This window comes from Giraffa tippelskirchi, chromosome 4 (assembly GCF_054371585.1).
Source record: "Giraffa tippelskirchi isolate mGirTip1 chromosome 4, T2T-mGirTip1v1.2.pri, whole genome shotgun sequence".
Classification (NCBI taxonomy): Eukaryota; Metazoa; Chordata; class Mammalia; order Artiodactyla; family Giraffidae; genus Giraffa; species Giraffa tippelskirchi.
This window is the reverse complement of record NC_137278.1, coordinates 19,605,478-19,618,925: the sequence shown is the minus strand read 5'-3', so window position 1 is coordinate 19,618,925 and position 13,448 is coordinate 19,605,478. Positions and strand designations below refer to the sequence as shown.

Below are 13,448 nucleotides of genomic sequence, written 5' to 3'. Positions count from 1 at the left end.
TTTTTGAAGCTAGTTCATTAAAAACTAAAAGTTCGTAACGTTTAATTTTTACCTAATATAACTTTGCAGTAGTGATAAAGGCAGAATTATTTTGCTTTCATCAAAATGAATATAATACTGCAGAGTGTGGTAGATTTTTACACCCTGTAAATATAACACTTAATTTTTAAGCATGAAATTGTTGATATTTCAATTGTATTAAGAGGAGTAATGAAAATGTTAAATTGGAAATTAAAAAAATTTTTGAGGCAGCATCATTTATTGCAGTTTTTATTAGCACTGTGTCATGTATTTGATATGCTTCTTTTGTTTGGTTCATGATTATGTCTATTTTCCTGGCAACAGAAATGGAGAAAAAGCTCTCAGAGGAAAGAACTTTAAAACAAAAAGTAGAGAACTTGTTGCTGGAGGCTGAGAAGAGATGCTCTATATTAGACTGTGACCTCAAACAATCACAGCAGAAAATAAATGAACTACTCAAACAGAAAGATGTGCTAAATGAGGATGTAAGTGTGCAGCTTACTGTATAATGAACTGTTTAATTAATAATAAACTAGGTTTATTTGTAGAGGTTCAGTGATGGTTTTACAATTAAAACTTTTTTCTTGTAAAATAATATTCTGTAATTTTTTAATTGTACCAGATTTGTATGATACACTAAATGAATCATAATTAAAATTTCTTTGAAGACTATATTTCATTTAAAAAATATATTAATATGGAAAATCTAAAAAATACTGTGAAATGAATTAACTGTTTAAGGGGAAAAATCTGTTTTATGTCATTATATTTACTGCCAGCTTCATTGATGAGAAAATCAAAATAATTTACTTACATACCAATAACACTATTTTTTAGGTTAGAAACTTGACATTAAAAATAGAACAGGAAACTCAGAAGCGCTGCCTTACACAAAATGACTTGAAGATGCAAACACAGCAAGTTAACACACTAAAAATGTCAGAAAAGCAGTTAAAGCAAGAGAATAATCATCTCCTAGAAATGAAAATGAGCTTGGAAAAACAGAATGCTGAACTTCGAAAGTAAGTTAATTGTTTGAGACAAAGACTTACTAATATGCAGAGCTATCTCCATGTAAATTATCTTAATTTTTACTTATCTGGGAATTTTTTTTTTTGACTCCTTTGTTTTCTTGACCACATTTTTCTCTTCTTTCTGTTTAAGTGATGTGTTGACTGCCACTGTTGTCCTTCAAAAAGATTTTATTTGCTTCCCCAACAATTTTTTACTACTGCCACATTATGATATAATGGTAGATTGTGCTGAAGAAGAAAAGGTCTGGGGTTTGCACTCCATGCTCTTAAGATTCCTCCTCAGGACTCTCTCACAAACAAAAGTGTCTTTTGTTTGTTCCTTTAGTTTCTTGGAAACTTGGGACTTGGAATGTTTGACTGTTAAGCAAACACCATACAAATTTTTAAATCATTTTTTATAATACACTCTTGTGCTTTATCCCTGAGTCAGAAAGATCCCCTAGGGAAGGAAATGGCAACCCATTCCAGTATTCTTGCCTGGAGAATTCCATGGACAGAGGAGCCTGGCGGGCTACAGTCTGTAGAGACAGGAAGAGTCAGACACGACTGAGCAACACACTTTCTCTAATGCTATATTTAATTTACTTACAAAACATTGTTAAAATACTTTTAGTTAAAGTATATAGTAAATATACTGTTAAAATTTGCCCCATTTAGTCATTAGTAGTATAATTAGTACTGATCAAAGATTCTAGGAGATACCACTTCCATTAAACATGAACCTGACATAAAAAGGAAAGACAGAATAGGAAGGAACTCTTAAAGGTACTCTTGCCTGGAAAATCCCATGGATGGAGGAGCATGGTAGGCTACAGTCCATGGGGTCACAGAGAGTCGGACACGACTGAGTGACTTCACTTTCACTTTCACTTAAAGGTTAAAAATTATTGCCAATGTAAATTTATTAGAAGAGTTTGAATAAAAAAAATTTTTTTTAATTTCACAAAATATAGAATAAGAAGAAATGACATAGAATATATGAGAGAAAAGCTAAGACATAGACTAGCTTATTCTAAGAGTTCTAGCACCAGACAAGGAATTCCAGAGAATCTTAGGGTAGGAAATTACTAAAGAAATAATAGAAAAGAATTTCTCATAGCTGGAAAAGAAGTCTTTATATTGAAAAGACCAGCAAAGGTACTTGAAAAAAGACTCACATTTCAGTCAGTTCAGTCGCTCAGTCATGTCCAACTCTGCAACCCCATGAATCACAGCACGCCAGGCCTTCCTGTCCATCACCAACTCTCGGAGTTTACCCAAACTCATGTCCATCGAGTCGGTGATGCCATACAGCCATCTCATCCTCTGTCGTCCCCTTCTCCTCCTGCCCCCAATCCTTCCCAGCATCAAGGTCTTTTCCAGTGAGTCAACTCTTCGCATGAGGTGGCCAAAGTATTGGAGTTTCAGCTTCAACATCAGTCCTTCCAATAAACACCCAGGACTGATCTCCTTTAAGATGGACTGGTTGGATCTCCTTGCAGTCCAAGGGACTCTCAAGAGTCTTCTCCAACACCACAGTTCAAAAGCATCAATTCTGCGGTGCTCAGCTTTCTTCACCATCCAACTCTCACATCCATACATGACTACTGGAAAAACCATAGCCTTGACTAGACGGACCTTTGTTGGCAAAATAATGTCTCTGCTTTTAAATATGCTATCTAGGTTGGTCATAACCTTCTTTCCAAGGAGTAAGCGTCTTTTAATTTCATGGCTGCAATCACCATCTGCAGTGATTTTGGAGCCCCCCAAAATAAAGTCTGTCACTGTTTCCACTGTTTCCCCATCTATTTCCCATGAAGTGATGGGACCAGATGCCATAATCTTAGTTTTCTGAACATTGAGCTTTAAGCCAACTTTTTCACTCTCCTCTCTCACTTTCCGGAGAAGGCAATGGCACCCCACTCCACTACTCTTGCCTGGAAAATCCCATGGATGGAGGAGCCTGGTAGGCTACAGTCCATGGGTTCGCTAAGAGTCGGACACGACTGAGCGACTTCACTTTCACTTTTCACTTTCCTGCATTGGAGAAGGAAATGGCAACCCACTCCAGTGTTCTTGCCTGGAGAATCCCAGGGACGGGGGAGCCTGGTGGGCTGCCATCTATGGGGTCACACAGAGTCGGACACAACTGAAGCGACTTAGCAGCAGCAGCAGCAGCTCTCACTTTCATCAAGAGGCTTTTTAGTTCTTCTTCACTTTCTGCCATAAGGGTGGTGTCATCCGCACATCTGAGGTTATTGATATTTCTCCTGGCAATCTTGATTCCAGCTTGTGCTTCTTCCAGCCCAGCATTTCTCATGATGTACTCTGCATATAAGTTAAATAAGCAGGGTGACAATATACAGCCTTGACGTACTCCTTTTCCTATTTGGAACCAGTCTGTTGTTCCATGTCCAGTTCTAACTGTTGTTTCCTGACCTGCATACAGGTTTCTCACATTTAGACATGTTCTTATGAAATCCTCAAAAACGAAAGAGAATGGAATTGTTGCAGTTCTTATCTCCAGCTAGGGAGGTTGTGGTTTGTGGTTGATGCAATAGGCAATGAATGGAGGTTTGATTATGTCACTTAGACCAGTTATATATAACTGTGTTAGGGGTTGGGGAGAGGTTAGGGGTGGTAAGAGCTGAATTCTCACATATGGCAGCAGGGAATTGGTAAATAATTAAAATGTATGTCAAGGAATAAGCTGAGGTGTGGTGGGAACCACAAAAGAACAATAAACAGAAATGAAACAAAGTGATTTCCTCTGGGGAAATAGGAGTGTCCCCTGGATGGTATGGATAAGGAGACTGCGACCTTTCGTAATTTTTTCTGTGCTAGTCTGTACTTCCCTGGTGGCTCAGACGGTAAAGCGTCTGCCTACAATGTGGGAGACCCGGGTTCAGTCCCTGGGTTGGGAAGATCTCCTGGAGAAGGAAATGGCACCCCACTCCAGTATTCTTGCCTGGAAAATCCCATGGACAGAGGAGCCTGGTAGACTACAGTCCATGGGGTCGGACACAACTAAGTGACTTCACTACACTAGTCTGTACTATCTAACTGTAACCATGTGCATATTATATAATTACTTTCTGAAAAATAGCTTTTATTAAATACCTAATAAATGTTGGGTTTTAAAAGTTACATATAATGAACAGTAGCTCTTCAAAAAGATCATGATATTAATATTACACTGGAGTTTGCTGCAAGTGAGCCTAGCTAGTGATGATTTAAGATTTTTTAACTTGCTCTTTCATATGTTATTAGCATCTTTCACATCTTTGGCTCAGAGAAATAAGAATCATACTTTTTTAATAATACACTGATTAATAATAAAATACAGAATTAACACAGTGAAGTGACATCTGGTGATAATTTCCTATTTATCCAGAAGTTGAAGGACCAGTGAGTAAACAAAGTGATCAGATTATATTAAATTAAAATAAGGATAAAAGTTCTCTCCTCCTTCTCCTACTCCTAAGTCACTTCAGTCGTGTCCTACTCTGTGCGACCCCATAGACGGCAGCCCATCAGGCTCCCCCGTCCCTGGGATTCTCCAGGCAAGAACACTGGAGTGGGGTGCCATTGCCTTCTCCGTAAAAGTTCTCTAAGTAATACTAAATTGAAATTGAAGGTGTGATTAAATCATTTAATCTCTGAGTTTTTCTTGCTTTATACACTTATATTTATAAATTTATTTGGCCACACAGCCTGTAGGATCTTAGTTTCCTGACCAGAAATAGAACCCGTTCCCCCTGCGGTGGAGGTGTGGAGTCTTAATCACTGAACCACCAGGGAAGTCCACCTATATACATTTTTAAAATATCCAACTGGTAGTATAATATCTTCTCACTTTAAAATATTTAGAACTATATTAAAAGGTAAAGAGGAAACAAATATAAGGTCTCCTTTATGAATATAGACATGGTTAATCTCTCCAGAAGTAATGTATCTTAATAGTCTTAATATATCCTTCCATACCTTTTTCTGTGCCTGTACCTGTACATCTGTACTATATTTATAGGGTTGAGTTTTTGTAGAATTTTTTTTGTTGTTTTTTTGTTTTTTAATTGTATCATATGTTGTGTTGTTCTCCAACTTGTTTTCTTTCTTCTTAGCTTTGACTTGTATATATATATATGATTTTTTTTTTTTTTTGACAAGCCTAGACTTTTATTTCAGCCCAACATCTTAAAAGTGTTACTAGGTTTGTTTTTTATTTAACTTTTTTCTTTACTGAAGATTAAGATATATATAGAAAGAGTACACAAATGGTAAATGTAGAACTCTGAATTTTTACAAAGTGTTCAAATCTGTGCAGTTACCATTTTGTTGTTGTTTGTTTGCTAAGTCATGTCCAACTCTTTTGCGACCCATGGACTGTAGCCCACCAGGCTCCTCTGTCCATGGGATTTTCCAGGCAAGAATAACTGGAGTGGGTTGCCATTTCCTTCTCCAGGGAATCTTCCCAACCCAGGGATCGAACTCGCCTCTCCTGCATTACCGGTGGATTCTTTACTACTAAGCCACCAGAAATCTGTGCAGCTACTATTTACATTTAGATATAAAAACCTGTACTTGTAACCTCCCTGCAGGGCCCCTCCCAGTCATTTCTTCACTCATTCTAAGATAATCAATTTTCAGGTGCTGTTTAATTCTACTACTTGCTTGGCATAAATGACTGATCACAATGCATGTCTGATAATATAATTCAGTGTTATTAGTATAATATAGCACTATTTGGTCTCAAAATCCCGTATACTCTTAAAAAAATTATTGAGGGCCCCAAAGAGTTTTTGTTTATGTGAATTTTATCTAATGTTGTTTATTGTGTTAAAATTGAAACTGAGAAAATTTAAAAACACAGGAGCATACATGCACATGTTTCATTAGCTGTTGGAATAATAAAATCCTTATATGTCATACAGGCTCATGAAAGCATATATACATGGAAAGAATTAAAGCTTTAAAAATAGCCATGATTCTTAGTATTATGAAAATGATCTTACCTCGTGGATTTTCTGGAAGGGTCTTAGGTACTCCCAGAGGTTTCCTAGACCACATTTCAAGAGTTGCTGGCTTAATATGTGTCTAACCAATGTCCCCACAGAGAACGTCAAGATGCAGATGGACAAATGAAAGAGCTCCAGGATCAGCTTGAAGCAGAGCAGTATTTCTCAGTAAGTCCAGACACGTTACTTTGAAAATTGTTGTATTTGTAGAATTATTAAAAATTTTTTTTTTGCTGAAAAACCAGGTGACTAATTCTTTCAATTCTTATAGAAAACCCCAGAGAGAATTTTGGATGAATGTTTTGTACCACACACCTGGAAAAGGAATACCAGGGCAAGAGACTGTAGATAGTCTTAACAGAAATCCATTATCATTTCAAAAAAAAAAGTAGTTCTAAGCACATACCCACACCCTATGAAGTTCATTTTAAAAGCATTGATTTTTGAGGAAGAATATATTTGTATAATGAAAGAAATAAGATTGTCATTTTAACATTTGCCCTTTTTTGAGTTTTAAAATGTGAAATAGTAACTGTCACCTTGATCACTGTCACATTGATTTTTAAGCCAGCAAAATTTTCTTGAATAAATTGGTAATATTTTTCTTTGTCTCTTCATCCTACCAATACGACATTTAATGAGAAATTTCACTAGGATATCCGGTTGAAAATCACACTTGTAAATTATTAGCTGAAGTTTTATTAGTTAATTGGGTTGATTACCAGAAAGTAGAAAAGCTCATTGAACTATCACTTTGCTCATGGGCTCAACATTACTCAGTTTTACGAGCCTATTATGTAGTGCTCAGCTGAACTTTTTGTCTGGATAGCTTTTGAATATTTGTAACAATGATGATGATACATTTTTATTCGTTATACATTTTTATTCTGTTTTGCTATTTAGACCCTCTATAAAACACAGGTTAGAGAACTTAAGGAAGAATGTGAAGAAAAGACCAAACTTTGTAAAGAATTACAGCAGAAGAAACAGGAATTACAGGATGAAAGGTAAGGATAAGATCCTTATCTCTGTTCATAGCCATGTACCCTACTCCTATAAAGGGCCTGTGTGTGTGTTAGTCGCTTAGTCATGCCCAACTCTTTGCAACCCCATTGATTGTAGCCTGCCAGGCTCCTCTGGCCATGGAATTCTCCAGGCAAGAATACTGGAGTGGCTTGCCATTCCCTTCTCCAGAGGATCTTCCGGATCCAAACCCAGGTCTCCTGCATTGGCAGGCAGATTCTTTACTTTCTGAACCATGAGGGAATTCCAAATAAAGTTTGTTGATGAAGTTAATAAAAAGCAGAAGATATTAAGAAGAGGTGGCAAGAATACACAGAAGAACTATACAAAAAAGATCTTCATGACCTAGATAACCACTATGGTGTGATCACTCAACTAGAGCCAGACATCCTGGAATGTGAAGTCAAGTGGGCCTTAGGAAGCATCACTGTGAACAAAGCTAGGGGAGGTGATGGAATTCCAGCTGAGCTTTTTCAGATCCTAAAAGATGATGCTGTTAAGTACTGCACTCCATATGCCAGCAAATTTGGAAAACTCAGCAGTGACCACAGGACTGGAAAAGGTCAGTTTTCATTCCAGTCCCAAAGAAAGGCAATGCCAAAGAATGTTCAAACTACCGCACAATTGCACTCATCTCACATGCTAGCAAAGTAATGCTTAAAATTCTCCAAGCCAGGCTTCAACAGTACATGAGCCGTGAACTTCTAGATGCTCAAGCTGGATTTAGAAAAGGCAGAGGAACCAGAGATCAAATTGCAACATCTGCTGTTGGCAAAACAGCAAAGAGTACCAGAAAAACATCTATTTCTGCTTTATTGACTATGCCAAAGCCTTTGACTGTGTGGATCACAACAAACTGTGGAAAATTCTTAAAGAGATGGGAACACCAGACCACCTTACCTGCTTCCTGAGAAATCTATATGAAGGTCAAGAAGCAACAGTTAGAACCAGACATGGAACAACAGACTGGTTCCAAATCAGGAAAAGAGTACGTCAAGGCTGTATATTGTCACCCTGCTTATTTAACTTACATGCGAACACATCATGAGAAACACTGGACTGGATGAAGCACAAGCTGGAATCAAGATTGCCGGGAGAAATACCAATAACCTCAGATATGCAGATGACACCACCCTTATGGCAGAAAGTGAGGAAGCACTAAAGAGCCTCTTGATGAAAGTGAAAGAGGAGAGTGAAAAAGGTAGCTTAAAATTCAGCATTCAGAAAACTAAGATCATGGCATCTGGTCCCATCACTTCATGGCAAATAGATGGGGAAACAATGGAAACAGTGACAGACTTTATTGTTTGAGGCTCCAAAATCACTGCAGATGGTGACTGCAGCTATGAAATTCAAAAACGCTTGCTTCTTGGAAGAAAAGCTATGACCAACCTAGACAGCATATTAAAAAGCAAAGACATTACTTTGTCAACAAAGATCCATCTAGTCAAGGCTGTGGATTTTACAGTAGTCATGTATGGATGTGAGAGTTGGACTGTAAAGAAAGCTGAGCAGTGAAGAATTGAGGTTTTTGAACTGTGGTGTTGGAGGAGACTCTGAGAGTCCCTTAGACTACGAGGAGATCCAACCAGTCAATCCTCAAGGAAGTCAGTCCTGAATATTCATTCACGGATGCTGAAGCTGTAGCTCCAATACTTTGGCCACCTGGTGCGAAGAATTGACTCATCGGTAAAGACCCTCATGCTGGGAAAGATTGAAGGCAGGAGGAGAAAGGGATGACAGGATGAGATGGTTGGATGGCATTACCAACTCGATGGACTTGAGTTTGAGTAAGCTCCAGGAGTTGGTGATGGACAGGGAGGTCTGGCGTGCTGCAGTCCTTGGGGTCGCAAAGAGTTGGACACGACTGAGCAATTGAACTGAACTGACTGATCTGATGAAGTTAATTAGACGAAAACTTCAACTTTGTAATAACATTTGAACGTTAAAATTTTATTTCTCTTAAATATAGGGACTCCTTGGCGGCTCAACTGGAGATTACCTTAACCAAAGCAGATTCTGAGCAACTGGCTCGTTCAATTGCTGAGGAACAGTATTCTGACTTGGAAAAAGAGAAGATCATGAAAGAGCTGGAGATCAAAGAGATGATGGCTCGGCACAAACAGGAACTCACTGAAAAAGATGCTACTATTGCATCTGTAAGTAAAGTCCTTGGTTCATTTTTGGCTATAATTAAATTGTTATAAATCTTGCTTTAGAAATACTAGGAAAGTAACATAAATCTAAATGAAAAATTGTATGTTTTGGCTACAGGATATTTGAGCTAGTGAACCATCAGCTTCTCAATGTTGTTTGGTAGAGAGAGGGCCTCCCCAAAACACAACTTCCAATGGCTTCACCTATTGGTAAATTCAGAGTTAAGGACAAAAGTGAAAAGAAAATATCAAAAGTACAAAACAGTTTAAGTCTTTTTTTTTCTTGTTAAACCAATTGTAGTTTAAGAGAATTTGAAATTAATCATGAAGAGTAGTTTAATCATGAAGATAGCCATATGTAGGTTGAAAATAATTGTAGTAAAAATTTCAGATAGGAGTAAAATATCAAGTAGTTGAGTTAGCCTTATCAATTGTCCAGATCTATTAAAATGTTACAGTAATTGTAAAGCATGGCATTAGAACAGGGATATTTAATCCTGTTCAGTGGAAGTGAGTAAGGAGACCAGAAATAGACTGATGCACATAGGGGAACTTGGCATATGACGTCGGTGGCAACACACAAATCAGTGGGAGAGGATACAGATTTAATACATTTGAAATGACTATGTTTTTATGTGGAAAGGAATAAAATTATATTCTGATTGTCATTTACCATATATAACAGTAAATCCTAGCTATCTTAAGAACCTAAATATGTAAAATAAAAATTTTTAAATAATAGTATGAAACTTAAAATTTACTTATAACAGAAAATAAATAAACGACAGGGAAATATACTTGTATTTATTAAACAAGTGATTAGTATCTAGAATATAAGTGGAACTCCTACTGTTCAGTAAGAAAAAGCTAAATAATCCAAAGGAAAAATTGGCCAAAAGAGAAAACCTAAAAATATGAGCAAATGTTTAACTTCACTATTATTTAGGAAAAGGCTAGCTAAAATAATTTTGTATTACCATTTCATAGCCATCATGTTGGCAAAAACTCAGTGTCTGACTACTTTGAAATAATTGAAGGATATATGGAAAACGACGTTTTTCTTACTAATATCCAGAGTATAAATTTAATATAGCATACTACAGTATAATAAATAATGTGGCAAGTTCCAGTAAATTTTAAATATTCATATAATCCAAACAAAGTTCATAATATAAATATGCTAGAGAAATTCAGACGCACTACTCCTAGCAGCATAAATGTTTGTAATAGCAAAAATTCAAATATATTAATAGATGAGTGAATCGATAAATGAAATGCGGTAGAAGATAAAACTACTACATCAGTTAAAATTAATTATATGTATCAACAATTTAACTCTTAATATAATGAATGGAAGCAGTTACAGAAAAATACAGCATCATGCTATTTTATAGACAGTTTAAAATCACATAAAACTGCATTATATCGTTTCACATGTGTGTAATGAAAGTGTACAATCATCGATGGGAAGGATGAACACATAATTCACAATAAAATTTCCTTCAGGAAGGAAGAAGAACAGGCTTTGGCAAGAATACCAAAGAATGTCAACTTCTTTAGTAAAATTTTATTTTCTGTTTTAAAACAATGTTTTATAAACTATAGTTTTAAATTTTATTTATTCTGCATACTGGAATGCAGAGCTTTGTTATAGCATTTGCTTTTTTTTTGGTTTACTAAATGTTACTTCCATTTAAAATACTACTAAAGATTTTTGAAAGGGGGCAAATTTTTGGCTTCCTGGGGTACACATAAAGTGTGTTATGTTTCGTAAACTTTTATCAATTTTGGAGTTTGGTAAGGTAGGACAAAGGCAAGAACTGTAGAGATAGATGTACTTAGAAAAACAAGAGTTTTAGCAACATTCTAGGATATTTTCATTTTGAATTACTGCTTTATAACTTAAAATTTTATAAATTAAGATATAAATTTTTTTTTCCTTTTTCATTTCTTAGCTTGAAGAAACTAATAGGACACTAACTAGTGATGTTGCCAATCTTGCAAATGAGAAAGAAGAATTAAATAACAAATTGAAAGACGCCCAAGAGCGTATGTATTAACAAAGAATAAAGTTTATTTTCAGTATGCCTAATGTTTACCAGTTGCTAAACTATTAATATAATTTTTACATTTTTCTGTTTTAGAACTATCAAGGTTGAAAGATGAAGAAATAAGTGCAGCAGCTATTAAAGCACAATTTGAGAAGCAGCTGTTAACAGAGAGGACACTCAAAACTCAAGTGTGTATATAATAAACTCTAAATATGATTTTGAAATTTTTCCTAGTTTATCTTTCTTGAATTTTACTTCTAACATTACAGATTGGCTGTAGCAGTCATTGATGGTGCCAGTATTTGTGTACAGTCAGGATTATCCAGTTTTTTACCACTTGAGAGAAACTAGATTTGATTAACATTGTTGTGTTCAATGTTTATTAACTTTCTCTTAATTTTTCCATATGGAATCATAATCTCTCTTAATTTTTTTATTGTAATCTGGTAAGTTTTTCTGCTTTTAAGAAATGGTAGAGAAGGACCATTTGCTGACAGCCTAAAAAAGGGTCACTCTGAAAAGGCATCATGATTATTAACTACCCTTTTCTCAGCTCTCAGATTGTATATACAGCATGAGTCCTGGTGGGTCCAAGACGCTCTGCTCTGTGGTTGGACATGTATTTTATCAGTGTGATGCCAGTGCAAAACTCTCTTCTAAAATTAAAGAAGATCTGCCTCCCAAGTGGTAGAAAATGACATTAGAGTGAACCTATAAACATTTTAAGTTATACTTCTCAGAAAACATGAGAGTGAAAAACTAACAGAGTGTTGGTTGGAGAAAAGGATGATGAATAATGATGAAGGTGTGTTTTTTTTAGTATAAAAGGTGTTTCTTTGTGGCCCTGTATGTAGGGAAGATTTTGTAATATGCTATTGGTGAGCTACTAAGAAATCATCAACATAATTTATTTACTTATTTACATCCTTATTTTTATGTTTTTAAGGCTGTGAATAAGTTGGCTGAGATCATGAATCGAAAGGAACCTGTTAAGCGTGGTAATGACACAGATGTGCGGAGAAAAGAAAAGGAGAATAGAAAGCTACATATGGAACTTAAATCTGAACGTGAAAAACTGACCCAGCAGATGATCAAGTATCAGAAAGAACTGAATGAAATGCAGGCTGTAAGAATACTTTTTGAAGATTTCTTTTTAAGAAGTAGAATTATTTTCATGTCTCCATATATTTTATAGGTTATAGAACATTTCTATTAATAATTATAGTAGTCTCCCCTTATGCAAGAAGGCTATGTTCCAGGATCCCCAGTGAATGCCTGAAGCCACAGATACAACTGAACTCTATACCTACTATATATTTTCCTGTACTGTAAGGAGTGGGGTAGCATATACAGTGTGAATAAACTGGACAAAGGGATGATTAACATCCCGGGCAAGTAGAACCAAGCAATATGAGAGTTCATCATACTACTTAGAACAGCACATGATTCAAAACTTAGAGACTGCTTATTTCTGAAATTTTCCATTTAATATTTTCAGACTGCAGTTGACCTTGGATAATTGAAAACACAGAAAGCAAAACCTTGGATAAGGAGAGACTGCCATATTACTGAACTAGGAAGCAAAATTATAAGATGTATGACATTCAATTAATTTAATGTAATTCAATTTCTTGTAGCAAATAGCTGAAGAGAGTCAGATTCGAATTGAACTACAGATGACACTGGATAGTAAGGACAGTGACATTGAGCAGCTGCGCTCCCAGCTCCAGGCCTTGCACATTGGTTTGGATAGTTCCAGTATAGGCAGCGGACCAGGGGATACTGAAGCTGATGATGGGTTTCCAGGTATAGATTCGTTCAACCCTTACGTTTACTTTTGTCTTAAATATAAACCAGTTGATGGTTTTAAGTCCTGTAACTGACTTTGCTCTTAAGGAAAAATATTTGCCATTTCTTTAAGGGAACACCTACTCTTTAGAGTAGGGGTGCAGATGACAGTTTAAATTATTTTATTTATTGATTTTTTACAAAACTTTTTATTAAAAAATGCAAGTGTAAATTTCTCATATTTAGTTATTTAAATTAACTCTATATATTATTGATAGCTCTCCTTTTAAGCTTTCATTTTTATTTTTTCTTCTTTCTGCATTCTTACTTCCTTCTGTGTTGGGTGTTTAGTTCATATCACTCAGTCACACACTATGGAAT

At 35.9% G+C, this 13,448-nt stretch overlaps 1 protein-coding gene across 4 annotated transcripts in view; it reads left to right on the top strand.

Moving 5' to 3' along the window:
* ROCK2 (Rho associated coiled-coil containing protein kinase 2) overlaps positions 1–13,448 on the top strand; it is a 138,156-nt gene that overhangs the window by 102,814 nt on the left and 21,894 nt on the right. For all 4 annotated transcript variants that reach the window (XM_081596532.1, XM_081596534.1, XM_081596533.1 and 1 more), the window contains 9 exons: positions 346–506; positions 859–1,043; positions 6,148–6,217; positions 6,953–7,056; positions 9,045–9,231; positions 11,184–11,277; positions 11,373–11,467; positions 12,226–12,405; positions 12,917–13,085. In XM_081596532.1, the coding sequence (XP_081452658.1) occupies positions 346–506; positions 859–1,043; positions 6,148–6,217; positions 6,953–7,056; positions 9,045–9,231; positions 11,184–11,277; positions 11,373–11,467; positions 12,226–12,405; positions 12,917–13,085 (1,245 nt within the window). The remainder of the gene's footprint in view (positions 1–345; positions 507–858; positions 1,044–6,147; positions 6,218–6,952; positions 7,057–9,044; positions 9,232–11,183; positions 11,278–11,372; positions 11,468–12,225; positions 12,406–12,916; positions 13,086–13,448) is intronic.